Below are 22,770 nucleotides of genomic sequence, written 5' to 3'. Positions count from 1 at the left end.
AATGAGAAAACTGGAAGGAAACTTTAACTGTGTGAAGAGGAGAGAAGTCAGCAGAGCTGTGCGGGTTTTACTTGGCTTCTTTAGGTTAAAGTGTGTAATGGGTGGTGATACAAATACACTTTAAGCAAAGATTAATCTTAAAAGGCATCTGCCTACATGTACTCAGTCTTTTTTGCACCTAAAATTAAATTTGAGATTCTTACATCCAAATAGATGTAAAATCTTTGGCAGTCCATCTTGTCATCCCTATTTTTAATGTATGTCTTCAGGAGGGTTGAATTGCAATTGCTGTTGGTCAGTCCCATTTGCATTCTTTTGAACAACTGTGAAAATAGCTTCCTAGCTTTTTACAAAACATCCATCTAAATAAGAAATAATATAATGTAACTTTGCAGTGTTATAAAAAAGATTTTTCAGAAAGGTCAGTGATTAGACTAAGATTGCAAAAGAAATCTGTAATTTCCTACACAGCTTTTGTTCAACTATGCTGTGCTCCAACATTATAATTGTACTTAATTATATGATCATATATATTTGACAGAACTATCTCCTTCAGAACATAAGACAAATGGTAATTGTTGAATGGCCAAGGCAGAGATGTAGAGGCAGTTTTAGAAGCCCATTTATATCTTTACTGCAAAATATTTTGCAACACATAGGCTAAATGGTCATGCCATTTATGCTTGTTTCCTGTGTCTTTGTTGTGAGTTTGTAGTAGCTTCTTTGGTTTATAGCAGACAAATTGTGAATAAGAAAATGAATTTTAATGTCTATGTTATTTAGTGACACAAGAATGAACATCTACATCTCTGTCCTTGTAGTATGTACTGAGTTTCAGTCATACAGTTTCATGGCTGTTTCAATGAAATGAAAATTCATGCTATTGCCAGCAGAGATGTATTCCTTCTTTCATTTTCCTTCTTCCTCTAGTGCCAGCATTTGTATTCATGTAGCCACAGGCTAGACTGGATTACCCATACCTGTCTGAAAAGGAGTACAGACAGAGAAATAAATAAATACCAAGGGTCAAATCTACTGGGCTAATTCTATATTTATGTTGAAAGATACCAGTTTCCAGACTCCTATTACAGATAAATGTCTCAAACCTTTTAAAAGAAAGTAAATTTCTGAAGTTCTGTTCAAACTTGATTTGAACATGTGAGCAGAGAGATGCAGTCACACTGCAGTCTTGTAATATATATAAAATGTGTTTCTTAACTGGAATCACTGCTCTGCATTATACAGCAAGACTGTTCCAGTGTGAACCCACTGTGAATGGCTAGAAAAAAATTGCTTTAGAAACCTGTTGCAGGGTAACATTTTGTCCTTTAACAGACTTATGTATGTAAAACAGGGGGTTTGTCACTATGTATCACTAATCCTATATGTTTACAGGCGATGAAATGGTTAGTGTAGTTGATTCAAAGCTAAGAGACACTGTGTTTCCCAAGTACATACTCCCCTTTGTATATTCCTTGTTATAAAGGAATTTACATTGTATTTATGTTTGTAGTGTTTAGAGGATGTTGTGTGTTGTTTATCAGGTTGATGTTAATTTCTTCTGAAGTTTAGTGATTATGTAGTGGCTGTAGTAGTTTTAATTTTGTGATAGAAAACAGATATATCTTCCTCTTTCAGTTTTATGTTTCACAGCATGTAGATAGAGGAGCTAGGGTAAAATGGTGCTTATTTTAATGTTTTCCAAAATATTAAAAAATATTATAATCCAAAGTATTACTTGGCATATTTCACTGTTGTTGTCTCTGTGTACTTCAAAAAGGGATGTGCTAAATGATGGCTGAATTTTATGGCCAGGTAGACCAAATGTTATGCATGACTCAGGTTCTACAGCTCCACCTTTTCTTCAGTTTTTGCCAGACCTTCACAGCAGTCTATGCTGAACTACTTGAGTCATGCTCCATTCAGGTTTTTTCCTTCTGTATCTGGCAGTTCTTCCTCTTGGCTTTTTCCAAGATTTTGTGTGCGTCTCTTCCGTGTTTCAGGATTTGCTTCTGGATTTAAATCTGATCCTTGAGACTTCTGTGGAGAGAGCAGAAAGGAAGCTTGCACTGCCTTTGTGGGAGAAGGTGCCCTTGCCTCTTAAGCACACAGAGATAATTCTCATAAGTGTTTTTTTATTCCTCTTTCTTCCATTATGCAAGTATAAACAGAGTAAAAAGCTGAAGACTAATTAGACTAAAGAGTAAAAGGTCTAAAGCTCATAAGAATGGGATCTCTGAGTTTCAAAATAAGTAAAAAGAATATGCCTATTTTTGTTGTCAGTTAAATGATTCATTAAACATAACGTTCACCTTCAAGAACAGTACTGCATCCTGTACTACCTATAGTAATTCTGTAGTATTTAATAGCCCTCGTGAGTCCCATAAGCGTGGTGATGAAACCAGATAAAAGCTATTGTGCTCTTTGTATGTGCAGTATATTACCTACCTGTTTGGATCATGAGTCTCAGACTTGAATCCTTGGGGAAGTTGTTCCTTTGCTCTGTGTGCTATATCTAATGGTTTTCACAGATGACCAACATTTTGACTTGACTCACAGATGGATACCAGGTTTTCTGAGTGTAGATAAACTTGTATCTTCGAATATTTGAAAAGCTTAGTTTTAAACAAAGGAGGTCTGCAACCTTAAGTTTTGTATCTGTTCTGTATTTACTCTATTTGCATTAGACTGTTGCAACTGAAGTACTTTTTAATGTAATTTTAAAATTGGAAACTACAAGATCATAATATCATTATTTAGTGAGGTTTAATTTTACAGCTTTAGAAGGTCCTTAATGGAAGCAGTCTTGAAAGCTTGTGGTATAGATGGCAGATTCTGGTCTCTCTGCAAATGTGTGATGCTAAAACTGTGGCAAAGACGCTTAATAGTTTTTGGAGAAAAATGTTAATGAATTGAAGAAGTGTTTGAAAACTCATATTCAGTAATTTAAAATTTATACTGACTTTCTATGATTATAGGCCAATTATCAGTGAATGCTCTGTGGAATACTGTCCAAGATAAGTTTCACATACCATAAATGAGAGTTAAAATTTTAAGTATGATTTATCTAAAATTTAACTTGGCTTTTGTTTTAAAAGGCACAGAAGATGAAGCAAGTTCAGTAATGCAATACCCTACGCAGTACATTAGTCAAGATCCTTATTTGCATCAAGATGATGACCAGCAGCAAGGATGGGTTTCTTGGGCTTGGTCTTTTTTTCCTGCTATTGTGAGTTATGATGATGAAGAGAACGATTCTGGTGGAATTGATGATGGAACAGCAGAACAGCAGAAGTCTCAGTCCCTCAAGGATCATATTATTTCAGTTGGGTTTTACTGTACAAAGGCAACAGTGACTTTTAAGGTAAATATTTCTCTGTGTCATAAAGGATTCATTTGACTTGTTGAGGAAGTGCATAACGGCTTTCTGAGCATTCATATACTGTTTGATTCAAGACAATATTGTTGGTATTATGAGGGGAGTATTAAGTTAATGAGTAACAAGAAATGTGAGTACTGAAAATTCCTCTTCCATCATACTGGACTGATAATGGCAGTGTGAGTCAGTTTTGTTATTTGTGCCAGAATTTGAGTGTGAACTTTAGAATGTTCAAAGGGAATCACTTAATTTGCTTAGATTAATATTTTTTGATGGGAAAAAAATATTCACTGCTGTAGTCTACCCATCTAATGTTTAGACAAATATGTATTTCTTTATAAAAATCCCTTTAGTTTGGAGCTATTATTTGACGAATTTTTAGAAACTTTTTTTTCCTTGGACTATTGTGTGTGAAAACACAAATTTAACCTGATAATGTTGAATTAATTTTCCACAGGTTAAAATTGTATTGAAGGAAAAAAGGATAAATAGTACATATAGGCTGAGCTATAAAGTGTGTATGTAGAGAAAGATTTAACTACTAGCTCTATGCAAAGCTGAAAATTGTTGCTGTTCTATTATTCTATTGCTATTCTCTCTAATATTTTGTAAGCTTGCAGAAGGTAATTTGGGGAGTTTGACTTAGATATTGAGATTTATTGACAGAAGTTAGAAATTAAGGTATCGAATTAGCAGAATACTTGTAATGTGTCAAACTATTTATAAGCAGGTCTATGTGCATAACTACACAAAGTAGCTCCTGGCTTTACAATTTAACATGTATTAAATCAATGTCAAAACTTTGCTACAGAGTAATTTAGGATGATTTTTATGACTTTGAGCCTTTCAGATGAACTGCAAGACTTTCGTAACTCTCATACCAGAATTGTGCCTGATTATACCCAATACCATCAGGAGCTCCCTGTCCCTTTCTTGCCTGTTTGATGGTGTAGAAAGGCATTTAGCTACTGAGCAATTGTCAGAAAGGGTGAGACAAGTGACTTTGGAAGCTGTAGATAATTCTGTGGCAATGTTGATGTTTTAAATCTTCAGCCTCCTGTAAAATTTAGTTGCAAAATTTGGATAGCAGCAGCATTTGAGCATTCAGTCATGTTCTTTTGTGTCAATCTGCTTCAGCCCTCATTAAAAGAGGCTAAAAATAAATAATATGATTTTTTTCCCCTCCATTAATTATATTCCTGGGACACCACTTGAAACATGAACAAACCACCAAAGCTCAAATTTCTCATTTATCATGGCTCAGCATATTTTTTTTTACACTATGTTATACAGTAGTAATTTTGTGCTCTTGTTCCTCATGCAAGAAAACTCATTAAAAATAGTATGAACTTTTTTGAACATGTGTTTTGGTAGAGAGGGTTTTCCTAATGCTTCATTTGCAAGTTCACACATTTTATATTAGGAAGTGATTAAAAACTTATTACTCAAAATGTAACATTTTATATTCTAGAAATTTTAAATGCGATGTATGATGCTAATATGGTGACAGGAAGAAAACAGAATTCATTGTTCTGCTTGCATGCAAAAAGTGTATGGAATTAATTTGTGGTTCATATTTTTTGGTTAAAAAATAAGGTCAAGTTTCTACATTAACATTTTGAACAGTTGATATCATTCCAGCTAAAAATCATGCCAAATTAAATGTACCATTTTCTAATAATGGTGAAAACTATTCTTGTAATTTCTGAGTTCTTTTAATCAATTAATTGCTTTTCCTCTGCAATAATTGCACACAGGTGAAGGGTGATCAGTGATTTTTTTTCATCCAATTTTCTTGGACATACGGATTACAAAATTTTAAATTGAAACAGCATCCATGTGTATCCAGTCTTGAAAACAAAGAGTGTGTGTAGATATTATTTAAAAAAAAATAGAATTTGAAGTAAATAAGCTGTTCACTTAAACTTACTTAGGTTTTTGCATGCCAAATGTATTATATTCAATATAGTATGCCTCTTTTCTTGTTTTTTCTTAGCTGTAGGTTGTGCTTTTTAACCTGTGCATGTTTCCCATTTTGAATTTTTGTATCAAAATCATGCAAGAAATATAAATGCATGTTGCTCTTGATTGCCATGACATGAAACAAAAATGTATGGTTGTAACCAAAATGTGTCTGTAATATTATCATGATGTTTAATTATTTTCAGGGAAGAATAAATAAAGTATTAATGGATTTTTACAGCAGTTTATAAGCTAATTTGATATTAAAAATGCAGCTGTGTATCTCTTTCATCTTTTCCCAGAGTTTCTCTTTAGATAAGCAAACTGAAAATACTATAGTGGATTTCAAACAATCTGTTAAAGCATATTTCAAACAGAAGTTGAATATGAGACATACTGATATGGATAATGTGCTACAGCTGTTTAATTGCACCTGTTTCCTGACAGTTAATGTATTTTTTGCCCATAGTTTACTTTGTCTTTATCAGTTCTGTGTATTGATGACCATACTGTTGTTTAATACTAATATTGACTTTTATAAGGTATTTGTCTCTTGTTGTAGCTCACTGAAATGCAAGCTGAAAGTAGTTATTATAGCCCTCAGAAAGTAAAATCCAAAGAAGTTATATGCTGGGAACAAGAAGGAACAACAGTTGAGGTACTTTTACATTGACATAGCTTTTTTGATACATTTAAAGTAATGTACCAAATAGTTGCCAGTAAAATATTTTTAAATTATTTAATTGCTGGTCTTTCATATTCTGTCATATTGGATATGTTTGTTGCAATAATCATGTAGATTTTAACTCTCTAAACTTCAGTGCTATAGTGGTCAAACACTATATCTTTAAAGTGCCTTGTATGATTACTATTTATTAAAACTCTAAATATATAAATTAAGTGTATTTTGCTTAATTTTTGTCTATCTTCTCTATTTCTTGTAGAGTAGAAGGCTTAAAAATTTATCACTTCTTTTTTCATTTTCCTCATTAGGTCCTTATGAAAGGTGAACTTTTTTTTGATTGCCAAATTGGTTTTGTTGGTTGCCAAGCTATGTGCCTTAAAGGAATTATGGGAATTAAAGATTTTGAAGAGAATATGAATAGGAGTGATGAAGTGAGTATGTTGAAATATCAGTTGATTTGCTGAATAAGTACGTCTGTTATCCTTTATTAAAATACCTGATTGCAGAAATTGAAGACTGCTGTTACCAATTGTGATATTTGGGTGTTTCTGTGATACAGAACTCAGTGTCCATTTCTTAGAGTTGAAAAGACAAATATCTCAGATTGAGAAGAAGCAGGACATAAGAAAATAACCCATTTTTGGACAATAACCCATTGTTACCTTTGTTGGCATACTTTGATTTTGTATAACAAATTAAAATACATTTGAAAATCTTTGAAAGTACTTAAATCAACCAAAGATTGGGAAAAATGGGAACACTGTATGCTGAAGATAATAGAAATGTGGCGCAAATACTGAAAGAATGTCTTACCTCACTTTTCAGTAAGATTGAAAGCAGTATGAAGTGAAGGAGTTAGACACTATTAGTTTTTGTGTTTTAACTAAATGCAAATCTTCAGTTGCTTAAGACAAAATCCGGTATCATTATGAACTACTTTAAAAATATTTAATGAAGTGTTGCATGAAATTCTAAATTCAATAATTATGTTTTTTAGTTGAAATGTAGATAGGGTAGTGCTCTGTAGTATTGGAGAGCAGCAACTATTACCTATGTTTAAATAAAAACAAATAATACAGCCCAAAAGAGACCTGTTATTCTGAGATTACTGCTCTGTGAAGTCTTGGAAAGTATTTTTAAGAGAAAAAATAAGAATATGAAAGAATATACCAAGTGCCTGACTAGACTGAGGTGGGTGGGTGGGTGGACAAGAGAATTTCACAGAATCATAAAATAGTCTGTGTTGGAATGGACCCAGAAAGAACATTAAGTCCAACTCTTAAGTGAATAGCCCATATACAGGGATTGAACCCACAACTGTGGCATTATCAGCACCATGCTCTGACCAACTGAGATAATTTCCTTTAGGTTAGTTAATAAGGGGTATTTGGAGTTTTATTCTTACTCATTTTTGTACCACTCTCTAGTCCAGGAATTTAGGAAATACCTGCTTTATGACAGTGGTGATATTATTACTTGCTTACTGTCTGTATACTGCTGTGGTTGTGGGATTGGTCCTTTCATAAAGGTTCTGGCTCTGCCTGCAATTGAGAATAGGTAGCTGAAAAAAAAATAAATCTACTAAATAACTTTCTTGGATTAATAACTCTCCAGATTTTGGATTAATAACTTTCCAAACTTGTTTGGAAAGTTGTATTGATTTCAGGAGGATAGAAGTCTGGGAGAAGGCATGTTAAATCTAGATGAATAAAGAATGATAATGTAGCAATGAGGTTATGCATGGAAATATCTGATTGCCTTGAAGAGGATGGAGATAGCATCTGAAAGGATTGGGCAGCCAGAAATGGAGTATGCAGTGACAAGTTTGTGTATTGAAGAGGATTGGGGCAAGATTTGGAGTGAGGATGATCTGAGGTTATTTGTTGTTAAAATGCAACTAATATGTTCCATATCATGAGTCGTATAATATTCATTGGTTTTTATGATTTTTATTGATTTGAAAATGGGGAAGGAGTGGACAGGAACTTGTATTATACAAATGAAATTAATTTCATTGTTTCATCTTCATTCTTAATGAAATATGCTCTTGAGGGTTACTACTCTGTGTGTGTCATATTTGTGTTATGACATAATTGAAACTGCTGTTAACTTGACTGTATTTTTTTTTCTTCCCCTACCTCACTTTGTACTGCCTCATGAAGGAGGCATGCTTCTTTAATTGTGGAGAAAATTTGAGCGTGAAAGGAATGACATACCTTACCAATTCACTATTTGATTACAGAAGTCCAGAAAATAATAGTATTCGTGCAGAATTTATATTGGATGCAGCTCATCATAAGGTCAGAGAATTACATTTTTCTTACAAAAAAAAATTTCCAATGCTCTCTAATGGATTTCTTATAATTATTTAGGTCTGTGTACTATTAGAGGATTGAGTTCTCTTTACTTTTACACATTTAACTGAATCTTACTTTGCAGCTGGACAAAAAAATTAAATCTGTTTGTGTTAAAAAAAGACACCCACAAAAACTGAGCCAAAAAAAGAGTCAAACCGAAAAAATATGTCCATTAGAAACCTCAAACTCCTCTCCTGCCCCAAAAACTGAATTAATGTCATGGTTTCCAAAAGCAGTAACCACAGAACATTTTAATAGAAAAAGAGACAGATGAGAGAATCCTAGCAAAAGTCAAGCTTAACCGGCATGTATTTTAAACCCCAACTGTCAGTAGTCTGTGGTCTTCAAACTAAGATGTGCTGTCAGATTTGGACAGTAATTTTATTGTTTTAAAATTTTAAGTTAATTTTATTGTTTATATTCTTTATTTGTCTACTTAGAGAAAATTTTGCTAATTCTGCTTTTTGTGGAGGCAACTTTTCAGTCACCTCTAATCTTTGTTGTTGTAAATTGTGCAGTAACACTTTATTCCTTGGTTGTCTGCCATTATTAAAGATTGATTGCAATGACCAAGGTGGTCCTTTCCAGCTGTGTTCATAGGTGGAGGTCTGTGCTTGTTTATTGTACAGGTGAACCATTTACAATTTTGGAATGTATCTAATTTTCTTTTAATTAAATTTTACTCTTTTCACCTTCTTAGTACTACTGATGAAGTGTAACCCTGAAGAATCACATGAAAAAATGAAATTAGTAAAGTCACAAATACTTATATTCAAACTTTTCCCATATTGTATTTTAAGCTTTACTTTATCCTTGGTCTGTCTTTTGGCAAGAGAGGAAGCAAATTTGCTGTGTGATATATTATATTATGTATAAATCCCAATGTTGGCATAGAGTCGTGATAAGTTTCCTACTGTGGATAGATAAAACCACAATATTCCTTGAATAGAAAAGCCAAATTGAACAAGCTGAAGTTTTCAGTTTATTTAGTTAGGTTGATGTGTTGCATGCAAGAGGTCAACTGAGGAATATTTACTTCATTAAAGGTACTAATTGACTAGATGTTATTGATGAATTGGTCAGCATGTCCACAGGAATTATGGATGTGCATTTGTGTGGCCTCAAATGGAAGTTACATTACCTATCAGAAAGGTGAATTCTTAGTGATAACCTCTGTCCTTTGCTTTGATAAGCCTTTCCCTGTGTTGATACACAAATCCAAACATGAATATATCTCTCTAATATCTCTCTATCAGTTGGTAATCTAAAGATTCTTTCCTTATACAACATTTTCTTTGTTTGCTTTGCTTTGTTGGTAGGAGACATACACAGAGATAGCTGGAATGCAGAGGTTTGGAGCTTTCTACATGGATTACTTGTACACAATGGAAAGCAGCAGTGGCAAAGGTACCTTTTTTTCCCCTTTGTTTACCCTGATAAATAATAGAAACAACGACTTTTCATGCCCTGATGGTCCTTGACCAACTGTCCTCTAGCTTACCTTAGATTTACCATCAAGATCATCATTAAAATGCTTTCATCTTCACTGATGTCTTTCAGAGGTTAGTTGTTTTGGTTAGCTGTTGACTGTTGATATTCTCCCCCCTTCTTTTTTTCCTCTTCCTGCATAAATAATCCTGATGATATTTTTATAGCCAGTTGCTAAACTGAAAGAAATGATCCTGCAGCATTGATGGAGTTCATAAATTACAATGTCTTATTTTTTTAAAGTTGTTATTTTTGACTTTGCATATAAAAAATATCTTGAGAAATGAGATAGATCATATACTTGGCACAGAAGATGAAAAGGACTGCTGTTTTTCTTCTGTGAAGAAAAATGCAATGATGCAAGATAGCATGAAGAATTGTCTTTAAATATATGTATCTAAACAATTTGATGAGCAAATATCAGCCTAAGCCATGTGCCCATAGATATTGGCTAATTCTAAGTAGTTTTTGTGATTCCTATCAATTCCTATCAATTTTCTAAGTTTGAGAAGTGGTTTTAATGAAATATACCTAGTTTTGTGAGTGTCACAAAAGCTGGGACAAAGGAGTTAATCTATCAGCAAGTAATATGTTTATATTTTTATACAGATATTCTTATCACTAATTGTGATATAATTTCCCCATCACTCCTCAGAACACTGTCATCTACAGCTGCTGTTCTGCAGTTTTATTGTCAAATTAATATTACTTTCTTCTCCATCTGTGTATTTATTTTTGTGTATACTATTTCTCTGGGTATTTGTTGGGAATGTCCGCTATTTTGTGACTGAATGTTCATCTGTCCTTGCTACATAGTCCAACTCATCTAGTTTTTTCTTTGCATTTCTATTTTTATGCAAGAGAAATCATAACTCCTAATGTTCGGCTTTGTTTTCTGGACATTAAGTCTAAAAGGAGTAGGAAAGAAACTTCCAGTTTCCTTAGAGATGGATCATGAAGCATTTACATAAATAAGTAAATGATGCCATTGCCCTCAGCAGTAGAGGCATACACCAGGAAATTTAGCAGTTCTTTCCTGACTCTGAGGCTTTCCTCTACCATGGGTGTGGTGTGAAGCTCTGAAAATGTGCAGTCAAGTCAAACTTCTACTGCAGACTACTTCTCGTTGTAATAACAATATGAATGTTTAATTGCACATTGAACTCCTATGTAGAGAAGTTGAAAACTTTGGATAAGCCTTATCTCCTTTTTGAATCTTAGTATAGAAATTTAAATATGCACAAACTATGTGCATTATGAAGTGAAATTGATTTTGTCAAGTATTTTGTCTTGTTTCTCTGAATGCGTAAGGAATGTTATGATCATATCTCTTCCTGACTTTTAACTAACCCTTTTCAGAAATTACTGAACTCAGAAACACTTTTCTTTTCCTCAGTGACAGGCTATTGTATTTGCTGACTACATTTTTCCCTCCTTAGCTTCTCTTTTTTTTTTTTTTTTTTTTTCTTCCAAGATGCTTTCTCAAAGCCTTGGCTTCTATTTTCTCCATCAGTCACTAGGAAAGCACCTCACAAAACGTAGCTTGGCTTCCTATCAAGTCTTACTGTGTGCTTTTATTTCAGTATTACTCCTTTAATTTCAGCAACCTGGCTACATAAAATAATAGAATAATTAATTTTTAAGTTGTTTAAATGGTTGTTGTTTCTTTAGAGCCAAGAACTTAAAATCTTAAATTTTCAAATGGTTTTGTTCCTCAGAAAAGCAAGTGTGATGCTTTCTGCTAGTTATTTTCTAGTTATTTTTTCATATTGTAGGTTAAATGCGTAGTTTTTAAATAGAATGTAAACAAATAGGTGTAAAATATTTATTTAAGGTGGAGGTCTAAATACCTTAAGATTTTGAAAACAATATAAATCTGCTGCATTTTTAATGTGTTGTTTTTATGAAAGTTTGCATTTTACTATTTCTTATTTTGGTATAACTGTTTTTAGTTACGATTACTTTACACCACATACCATAAAAAAATGAACCCAACTTAAGTTATAGGAGGCAGTTACTGTGATTCTAAGATTTTTATCTATCAAGGCAATTTTGGTTTGACACATTCTTTGCACCTTTAACCTTTCCTGAAGCATAGGATTACTGATTAAACCAGAAGTGTCTCCTGGATAACATTAACCCTCAGGAGTTTCGTCTGTCACTTACAGAAGTGCATTAATCAATTTCAGTATTTTAAAGGAAAGCAAGGTAGTCATGCACAGTAGTCTTATTTTGACATTTTATCTATCTTCCCCTTCTTTTATTTTTCTGTTTTTTTTTATTTTGTGCTTCAGTGCAGAACAATTTCTCTGAAACGTTATATATCAGAGAAACATGTCAGTTCCCTGATCACTCATTTGCATGACCTACAGACTTAGCAGAGTGTGCTGTTGAAGTTACCTTTTGTTTGTAATGTGTACCTCTCTACTTTGCTGGCAAGTTTATTATGCAGCACTCATTTTGATATTTGCAATTGGTTAGAATTAGACATATGATTTACAAAGAGCTTGAAAGCTCAGCAGTTGAAAATTGGTTTTCTTTATGCATCTGTGAAGTCTCAAGTCATCTGTGATCACCTACTTCAGTAGAACCAATAGGTTTTCTACCCCATTCTCTTTGCACTTAGGTGGAATTAACTGGAACTGTTCCAGAAAGCGGTTTGTATAAATTCTGTCACTTAGATATATTATTCATATACATACAATATATACAAGCAAGTCTGATTTTTCCTCTTTGAAAAAGGAGGCTGTTACTACTTCTGGCCTTATTATTTTTGGCCCTATTATTTTTATGTGATGGTATGGTTTTTTTACACTTTTTGGTAGTGTTCGTTTGAACTGAACACTGTGTAGAATTGGAAGGATAAAAGTATATATGTTAACTGCCTATAAAATAAATGCAGAAGTCAGTATGCTGGGTTTTAAAAAAATCTCTTTCAGGAGTCATTCAAAAGATTGTAACTCAGTTCCAGCTGAAGATTTGAGTAGGTTTTATAAGGTAGTATCCTTCTGTTCTTTTATCTTTCTTTTATTGTTCTTTTTCTTCTCAGAAAAACAACAAACCAAGGGAAGCAGAGCCTATAAAGGCTCTCACCATCAACTTCTGTTAGGCTTTTAAGGATAAAGTTAATTCTTCTGCTGAGTATATAAGCCTGTAAAGGCCTGCAGAGCATTAGGCCAGCTGTGCATCAAATTCAGCATAGTCTCAGTTTATTTGAGGACCTTTTTCCTCCAGTGTTTTATGGAGTATGATTTAAACATAAAGGGGAAAAAAAACCTATCCTAGCTTCCTTTTCCACCAAGCACAACTTCTCTCAATATAAAGACTGTTTTGAATGAGTGCAGTTAAAAGACTACAGTAAAGGAGAGAGACAAAACCGTGAATGACTGGGTTCCTCTTGGGTAACCAGAAATCATAGAATTGTTAAGGCTGGAAAAGAACTGTTTAGGTCCTTGAGTCCAAGTGTTAACTCAGCACTGCCATGTTCACCACTAAACTGTGTCCCCAAGGGCCATATTCATACGTTTTGAACACTTCTAGGGATTGTGGTTATAATGCTTCCCTTGACAGCTTGTACCAGTGCCTGTAGCCAATTTCAGTGAAGAAATTTTTCCCAATATCCAATCTAAACCTCCCCTAGTAAAATCTGAGGCCTCTCATCCTGTAGCTTCTTACTTGGGAGAAGAGACTGACTTCCTGCCCTTGCTAAACCCTCCTTCCAGGTAGATCTAGTGAGCCATAAGGCCTTCCCTCAGCTCCTTTTCTCCAGGCTAAACAACCCCAGAACCCTCAGTTGTTCCTCAGAACTGTTATATTCCAGGCCCTTCACCAGCTCCATTGCCCTACTGTAGTCTCAGAATCCATATAATCTTGATGCTTAGACTGTTCATTTATGTAATTGTCAGCAAGATATTTAATGTTTAGTGCTTGTGTCAAAGCAATGAAGACACTGTTAAAGTGATGATCTTAGGAAAAACAAATCAGAGTGAAGTTCTGCAAGCTAATTATGTTAGAGGGATAGGGCTGTATTTTTACAAGTCATATGTGACAAGAAAACTTGAGTTTCTGAAATCTGCATGATTTAACTGAAGAATTTTCATGAAGTATGTTTAGAGAAATAGTCACGCTCAGTTTGATAGCTGATTAGTGTCCTGTATACACTGAATGTGTGATTTTGGTATACCTTATTACTCTACTTTAAAACTACTGTTTTATCTCTGTTGGCTCTTAAACAAACATAATGATTAAAGAAATTTTCTTTCTTGCTGCCCATACATCAGTGAATGTTGGTAAATGTTGGAAGGGTTTATCATAGTTACTGTCAGTCTGGTTCTTCCAGCCTTGTCATGGCAGCTAACCTTTCAAGGGCCCAGATCTGTCATGCCTTTGCAGCACACCTTTTCCTTGATTATTGGGGATGGATATCTTTGTGACAAACTGTAGAAAGTTTTGAATACCATGGCTGTCATTGACACATCAGATTAAGCTGCTGTAGAAGCTTAGACACTTCCAAAGAGTCCCAAATTTGAGAAATAGAAGTTCATGAAAGGGCTCCTAAGTTGTACTCTGCTTGGAGGCAAGGCAGAAATTTGCCCTGTTAGCACTGCACTTACCAGGAATAATTTTGTTAAAACCTGTTAAACCAGTCATTGTATATTTGTGTGTTATATTTGCCTTGTTATATTTTTCTGTATATTTATTAAGTCTTTGATCACAGGATTTGAAACAGAAGTAGCTGATAAAATATGTTATTATATCCAGTTATTTTGTGTAACTTTTTGTAAAATTTGTTGTAGTTTCTGGGAATCAGCAAGACCTTTCTTCAGGAAAGAGTGAAGATTTTGGAAATGTTCAGGAGATGTCTACAAAAAGCCTCATTGTGGGTCCACTCAATCTTCGACTGGATAGCAGCGCAGTACACCGGATCATGAAAATGATAGTTTGTGCTCTGGAACATGAGTATGAACCATACAGCAAAACTAAGCCAGGTTTGCTCCTATTACATATACACAAATATACAGAATTGAATCAAGACTATATTTTGTGCTTTTGAAGGTTCAGCTTTCAAGTAGTTTTTAAGAGTCCAAAGAGCAAAATGTAAAATAAAGGTAAATTTATCACGATATCCCCATCAGTGTTGGATGTATTTCTGAGATAATTTCAGACACTTTGAAAACCATTTGTTTTAATCACCAACCTCATGTTCAGTAAGAGTAGCTTACTTCATTGTCTACTCTAGCCTAATTTTGGAGTCTTAGAGAAGAAAGTATTCCTACTGATATTTTATTGTTTCCAAATAGTAGTCACACAGGATGGAAATGCATGGAAACAAGTTATGGTAGACTGTTAAGATGAGTTTCTGGGACCAATAAAGATTTCAAGTAAGGAAAATCCAGTTAGTATTGCATTTAGCCTTAAGGAAAAGCAGTGTGGAATAACATTAATAACTATGAAGGGGCAGGGGGGGAGCTTTGTGGTTTTGCTAGTCCCTAGTCCTTTCTGTCATCAGCTGTAGGGCACATTTTATATATTTTAGCGAAACATGTGTAATCTTCATTTATTGTAGATGTTATAGATGGAAGTAGAACTATGCCAAGCTCAGAAGAAGTAGCATCACTGGAGGAATACATTCCCACTAGACTTACAACGTTCACCATTCTTAAGTGTACAATTATAATTCCTGTGGCAGAATTCAATTTACTAGACCACTTGCTGCCCATAATCATGGGTGAGAAGGTATGTATGAATATAATGATTCAGTTCTTTGTATCAGCACGTGCTATATGATATAAATTCTTACTGGCCTTTATTCCATGTGCTGGATGTATCACTGAGTTCTGGATTAGTTTGGTGCCCGTGAGCCTTAACTTCAGATACCTAAAATGAGCAGTGTCTGACTAGTTAGATTTGGAAACTGAAGGTGTCATGTATGGATAGCAAAAATACTTTTGACTAAAAAAGGTTTTAAACCCTTAAGCAAATGAAAAAGCAGTAGCTCTGATCTTTTGATCAGAAGAGTACTTGTTCTGCAGGTCTTCATAAGCTTGGCAAAGTATGAAATCTTTTAATACACAGGCTCAGTAGAGATGACATAGCTTTTAATAGCCAGCTCTGTGTGTGCTAATTTCAGACAGGATGTCAGCAGGGCTTGGGCATTTAACTGCTGAATGACTAGCTCAGAGAGACAGAAATTTCCTAACAGCCTTTATTTGTTGTATCTTTTAGATATGTGTAGTATAATGCCAGCTAAAGAATCTTATACTGGTTTTTTTCTTATAGGTCTCTTTCTTCAAAGTACAAAGTTGAGGTACTGCAGGGATAAATGTGTAGCTTGAAGTGAAGACTTGCTGTAGGTTTCTCTCTTGTGCCAGAGGCTGGAAGGTGTTTTATGGATAAGGGAAGGAGTGGGAAGAAGAGCAAACCTCATCAATTCTTGAGTTAAATTTCTATGAATTTTCATCTAATATTTCATCTGATAGGCTGAGTGAGCTGTGGTAGCTCATCCTGAAGAAGAAAATGCTTTGAGGAGACCTCATTGTGGCCTTTCAGTACCTGAAGGGGGCTTCTAAAAAGGAGGGAGAGGGTTTTGTGCAGGACAAGGGACAATGGTTTTAAACTAAAATGAATCAGATTTAGTTTAGATGTTAATAAGAAATTCTGTATTCAGAGGGTGGCGAAGCACTGGAACAGGTTGCTCAAAGAGCCTTTTTTCTTTTTTAGCACTTTTTAGTACATTGTGCTGAGTAGTGCAGTGGGTTCTGGTACTTTTCACTGTATGGGCAAGAGCAGATGGTATTTTTATAATTGGAGAACAGTCCTGTGTTTGTTGTAGGTTTGAGGTAAAGCAATTGAATTCCAGTGACTTTTTTAGGTGATGTAGTCATTACTTGGAGTCTCAATTTACATTTCTTGAATGAAGCCAAGAGTATTTAAAACAATTATTTTGAATTTTAGATTGAAAATCGTATGTACATCAACTTATTGTCCTATTTTGATGCATATTTAATGAAATTTTTATATTTGTAGTGTAATTTGGATTGGAAGAGTTGTTTGGAGGTGTTCTCCAGGAGTTCAACATCCTGGTCAGAGCAAGAGTGGGTTGCTCCAGGGATTGTTCTGTCAAGTGCTGAGTTAGCCCCTCTTTTGTCTTGCTTTTCTCTGTACCCTCCCAGTAGTTTGAAGTAGATGACAGTAGGATTCTTCTCTGGCCTTCTCCAGATTGAAAGACTTCAATTGTCTCTGTTTCTCCTAAAACAGAGCTCATGTGCTCCAACCCCATAAACCACTTTGTTTCCAGCAAACTTTTTCTAGTATCCCCATGTCCAGCCTGTGCTGGATGCAGTACTCTATTTTAATTAATACTATGACAAATAGACTTGGATGTCTAAAATTGTGGTATTTATTTTCTATGGAATGACATCTTCTTTTGCTGAGATACCTGGTGTGGCTGTGAGTACATAAAAGATGGCAGTGTAAAGGCTAGATCAGCATGAGATTAGTATGGTGATAGTGCTTTGGAGTAATAAAAAGGTAAATAAAGATTTTATAGGACAAAATATTTTGACTTTGCATATTCTTGTACTGGGTTGACCTCAGCCAGCTGCCAGATGCTTACCCAGCTGTTCTCACTCCCCCTCTTCAACAGAGCAGTGGGGGAGAGCATGGCACGGGTCAGAGGGGAGATCACTTACCAATTACCAGTAGGAGCAAAACAAACTTGACTTGGGGCAATTAATTTCACTTATTGCTAAGAATCCAAACAACATATATTCCCTGTCCCCCTTTTTCCCTCACACTCAATTTCACTCCTTTGTTCCCTGACTCTTCTACCTCCCACCCCTTAATAGAGGGGGATGGAGAATGGAAGATGAGGATCAGTCTGTAACAGCTGATCTTTACCATTCCCTCATTCTCCCACTGTTCTGCCTCAGTGCAAGTCCTTCTGGCAGGCTGCAGTCCTTGAGGGAAAGTCTGCTCCATGATGGGCTTTCCTCAAGGCTACAGGGCATATCCACCTGCTCCAGCATGGGGACCTCCATGGGCTGCAGTGTGGATGTCTGCTTTTGTGTTGTCATGGGCTGCAAGAGAATCTCTGCTCTGGTGCCTGGAGCACCACTGCCTCCCCCTCCTTCTCTGACCTTGTTTTTCATGTTGCTGTTTCTCACTTATTCTCTGAGTCTTTGCAGCCTGTGTGATGTTTTTGCCCCTTTTTGAATCTGTTTGCACAGAGGTGCCTCCAGCTTGGCTGAGGAGCTCAGGTTGCCCTGTGGTGGGGCTGTTGCAGCACTGGCTGGAGTGGGCTGAACCTGGCCCAGGACAGCCCCTGGTGTCCCCTCACAGAGGCTGCCCCTGCACCACCAGCACCTGGACATCTGCAAGACAGTTCCAGATAAAAAGTTGATTATTTTAAACTTCAAAGAAAATATTTTGGAAAAATTTGAGGATTTATAGTATAATAATAATGCCATGGTATCTGTAAATATTTTACTTCATGTAGATTTTCTTGCGTGTTTAGGTAAGAACATACAGATATGATAAATAATACAGCCGCAGTTTAATTATTATATCTTTTTTCCTCCCTGCCCTAGAACTTAAGTGGACTGTTAAACACTGCAAGTTTCCAGCCCCTGCGGCCTTTACCTTCCATCCGAATTTTGGTGGATAAGGTGAACCTGGAGCACTCAGTGCCCATGTATGCTGAGCACCTGGTACATGTGGTCAGCAGCCTTGGGCAGGCATCCGACAACCTGCTTCACTACTGTTACTCACATTGCTACCTCAAGGTAAATGAGGGCTTGAGATGGGTGCTGAGAAAAAGGTCATATATGTTTAGTTAATCCTAAGTGTTAGCAGGTTTCCTGTAAGAATGTTTTCAGCCAATCTGAAAGGCCATAGAGTAAACACTTTTTACAGAACGTTGTTGTTTGGGATGGCTACTTCTGACTTGAGCCAAGTATTTTGTTATCTGCATTGAGCACTTCATATGAGGAAACTACAAACTGAAGCCCCAAGATCCTTGTGACAAAATCAAGTTAAAATTAGTCAGAAAGAAAGCTCTTTCCTCATCTGAGATAATGTTTCTATGATTTGTAGATTGCTGCAAAATACACTTACAGACTGGATGGGAAGTTAGGAGGAAAAGCCATCACTACTAGTAGTATTGATAGAGCAAAACCATCAAATTTGATACTCAATCAAAAACTGTAAACAACCAATTTAATTGTTATTCATTTTAAGAGGACAGATCTCTGAGTGTTCTCAGGTAAAGATGCATTATGTGAGAGGAGCTCTTACTGTGAGGCTGAGGGAGGCTTAAGGTATGGAAAACTATTTTGAGATGGTTCAGTTGCCATCTGCTCTGAGGAGGAGGTTTTAAAGCAGGCCTTTCCAGCCCTTTAGTATATGCTTAGGAAGTTCAAAACCTTTTGGGTGCTACTAAAATATAAATACTTACTACTACTACTCTTAATTTTAGTCAATTTCTCAGTTATCTATTCACTTCTATGCTGATAATTTAGTAAGAATTTAATTATTTGAATCTTTATATTCTGCATACAAGAAATTGCGTTTCAGAATTTCATGGTAAGCTTTCAGTTTTCTGGGTGACATACTTACCCTCTGCAACATTTAAAGTGATTGGAATTGCAGTACTGCAAGTCAGCTGTATGTTTTTCTCTTCAGGAAATGTTTTAGTAGCAAAATTTGGACATCAGTTTGGGTTTTAAAGGGTTATTTGTTAGTTTTAATAGAGGCTGTATTGTTCTGTTCTTGTGGATAGTGGTACAGAATGTTAAAAAAGAACTACAACAGTTTGTTTGCCATATTGAATAGGGAAAAATCATAAAGAATTCTTATGATGAATCTTTCTTTAACCAGGTTCTTATTAAGGAAAAAAACTTTGAAGGGAAGCTTCTAATTTCCTTAAATACCTTACTTTTATGCCAGTGTTGTTACAATTACTCAAAGTGATTTTATTTAGTAAGAAAGGCAGTATGTTATCTGCAAGTTTAAAAGATACAAAGTATTTGAATTAAAAATTGTAATTCAGCATTCTTTTAAATTCAGCAGACTGTAGTTAACAGTTTTTGAGTGAAGAAAACATTTTTAAATTATTTCTAGGGCAGTATTTGAGGTAAATTTTTGTAGCTATATTTATGTTTGGAGAAGAAGATTTATCTAAAAATAATACACAATTTATTTAATATTTACTCAGTGTACTAATAAATAATGTATGTTATGTTATAAAATATCTTGAAAGTAATCCAATCATATGATAATATGCCATTTGACTAACTGAATTTGTTCCAGATATTTGGGTTTCAAGCAGCATTGACTTCTTTGGACAGTAAAGGATTATACTGCATCCCTGTTCCAGTTATCCCCTCATTCAGTACTGCTGTTTATGGCAAGCTGATCAAGTTCCCCAAATATTGGTGAGCATTAAGCCTGTATGATGTGTTTAAGTCATATGCACAATTACTTTTGGATTTTTAATGAGGGATTTAAAAATGCCAAGATTTATGTCTATTCCATAACTTCTCTGTCTCCTCTGTCATATTCTGCTGTTACATCTGTTATCGTTCATAGGTTTGTTTGTAAGGATGGCTGTCAGTGAACGTTGTAGACCCTTGTTTGCCTGAGAGAACGGGAGTGTGCTGCTAATGACACCAAGGTCATGGGTTCAATCCCTGTATGGGCCAGTCACTTGAGATCCTTGTGGGTCCCTTCCAACTCTGCATGTTCTGTGATATAGAAGCCCTATGGTAAATGGTTTCTTTTCTAGACCTTGCAGGTTTCTGTAACCTTCTGTAACTTTTCTTTCTTGAGCTGATACGAGAGCTGAAGTTCCCTACTGGTGGCAAACTTGATGTTTTAACTGAATAGGTCAGCTTTTTCTTTTTTAAACTCAACCAAATAAGAAGCAACAAACTGGGGGGGTAAAACCCCCAAACATCCCAAACCCATGGTGTTTCTACTATGCTTTTGTTTGTTTCTCATTACAATTGGAAGTGTTTAAACATTGTGATATTTAAAATGTTTGTAGTAGTACAGATGTTAAAAACAAATATTTTTCTTCTGAAAACAATTCTGTACTTTATTATGAAATGTGCTATATAATTTTTTTTAGCCTTAAATGCAATGGAAATTCAGTATTTAAGTTTATCTCTACAGTTTAGATCTTGTTCAGATCTCTTTATTCCTCATTTTGAGCAGTAGCTATCTGTAATACTACTATATGACTAAATCCATGCAAAGAAATTTTACATAAAGTGACAAGATAATGAAAAAGCGTGTTAATGGTTAAATACTTTGGCTTCAAACATTGTGTTGAATGCCTAATTTGTAAGATGCATTTGCTTGCGAAACCTTAATGGATAATACAAAAAAAGTCTACTTCTATGACTGTTCTTGGCGTCATGTAAAGAATATACTAATTTTTCTTTCACAAGCTGCGATACCATGTTAAATGTAAATGGGTTTTAGCATTATCAGCACACCACCAGGTGGTAGCAGCCTAACTGACTTTGTCATATTTTCTATCAATAGTTTACAAAAGTATTAATGGCTTCAAATTAGTTGTGTTGTACCATTTTGCAAAAAAAACCCCCAAGTTTCCAGGATACCCTATAACCAGCACTATTCAGAGTCCTTCAGGACTCACAACTGATAGATAGCCTTTTCTTACGTTATCTCACATTTAACACTAAGTTCTGATTAGTAATCCTGGTTAGCAAACTGCATGAATAAATCAGTGTTGAATGGCAAACTTAAATTTCTTTACTATATTGTAAACCCCATGTTTAGTTGTGCAAAATCAAAAAAATTTACTAAAATACTTTAGGGATGAAATTTTAAATAAATTTATCATCTGACAAGTTCATGGTATTCAAGTGCTGCTGCTTTCTTATGGGTGTGATTGTGCTCTTATGTGTGTGCTTGTGCTTGCTGTGCTCCATCTCTTGCTCGCTCACACTTGGTTTCTCGTGCTTTTCCTTGTGCACTTTCTCACACTTGCCCTCACTCTGTCTTGTGTGCCTGGTCTTGCTCTTACATTCTCTCTCTGATGCATTCTTGGGTTCTCTGGTGTAATCTACCTCTCACATTCTTTGTCTCTCTCTTTTAAAAACGTGTTGTATTACCATGCATGCCCAGCTGGAAAGAGCTGTAATTTTGGAGGGTGGAGGCAGGGAAATGGTCCTGCCATAAAACAGCAAAACTGTCTATTGGCATTTCTTAGAAGATATTGTTAGACCAACACTTACTGTAGTACTGTGTGTGTGTTTTGATGGTTTTCTCACTTTTTTCCTGTGATATGATCTCTTCCTATGGCTCATTTATTTATTAATGAAATAAAAACTTTATAAAATGAACTTAGTCCAACAATTTATCTAAACTAAGCAACACCAATTTGTGAGTAATAAAATAGAAAAACAAATGAGTACAGCAGCAGCCTGGTTAAATGAAGTGTAGTTTGAAGTGAATAAAACTCCATATGAAATGCATCAAATAGCACTTCAACTAAATCGAAATCAGCATGAGGACTGAGAGCTTCATTGAAGTCATGCAGTGAGTGAGAATTAGTCTGGTAGGATAACCTGGTAATGTCATTAAACTTAAATTCAGTCCTCCCTCCCAAATTATACCACCTGCTTTATTTGGATTTGTGGATTTCACATTCCAGAGTTTCTTAAAGTATACACATCTGATGCTACATGTGTTCTTCTGTTTCTTTGTAGAAAATACATACCACAGACCATACCTTTTAAAAGCAAAGACATTTTATGAACTGTTATGGAATCCCTTAGGTAGTATGTTTTGAGTTAGCAGTGAAAATCTCAACTTTATTTCTGACATAAATCAGTAGAATAAGTTTCTTTTCTAGTTGCAGTACAATGATC

General features: G+C 35.1%; 1 protein-coding gene across 10 annotated transcripts in view; it reads left to right on the top strand.

The window, feature by feature from the left end:
* Nucleotides 1-22,770, top strand: part of VPS13B (vacuolar protein sorting 13 homolog B) — a 438,627-nt gene that overhangs the window by 57,556 nt on the left and 358,301 nt on the right. For all 10 annotated transcript variants that reach the window (XM_083871399.1, XM_083871402.1, XM_083871397.1 and 7 more), the window contains 9 exons: nucleotides 3,099-3,364; nucleotides 5,904-5,999; nucleotides 6,335-6,457; nucleotides 8,189-8,326; nucleotides 9,703-9,790; nucleotides 14,668-14,859; nucleotides 15,438-15,607; nucleotides 18,460-18,654; nucleotides 20,180-20,304. In XM_083871399.1, coding sequence (XP_083727525.1) covers nucleotides 3,099-3,364; nucleotides 5,904-5,999; nucleotides 6,335-6,457; nucleotides 8,189-8,326; nucleotides 9,703-9,790; nucleotides 14,668-14,859; nucleotides 15,438-15,607; nucleotides 18,460-18,654; nucleotides 20,180-20,304 — 1,393 coding nt within the window. The remainder of the gene's footprint in view (nucleotides 1-3,098; nucleotides 3,365-5,903; nucleotides 6,000-6,334; nucleotides 6,458-8,188; nucleotides 8,327-9,702; nucleotides 9,791-14,667; nucleotides 14,860-15,437; nucleotides 15,608-18,459; nucleotides 18,655-20,179; nucleotides 20,305-22,770) is intronic.

Source organism: Zosterops lateralis (assembly GCF_965231275.1).
Source record: "Zosterops lateralis genome assembly, chromosome: 1".
NCBI lineage: Eukaryota > Metazoa > Chordata > Aves > Passeriformes > Zosteropidae > Zosterops > Zosterops lateralis.
The sequence above is the reverse complement of the archived record's forward strand: the minus strand, read 5'-3'. Positions and strand labels throughout refer to the sequence as shown.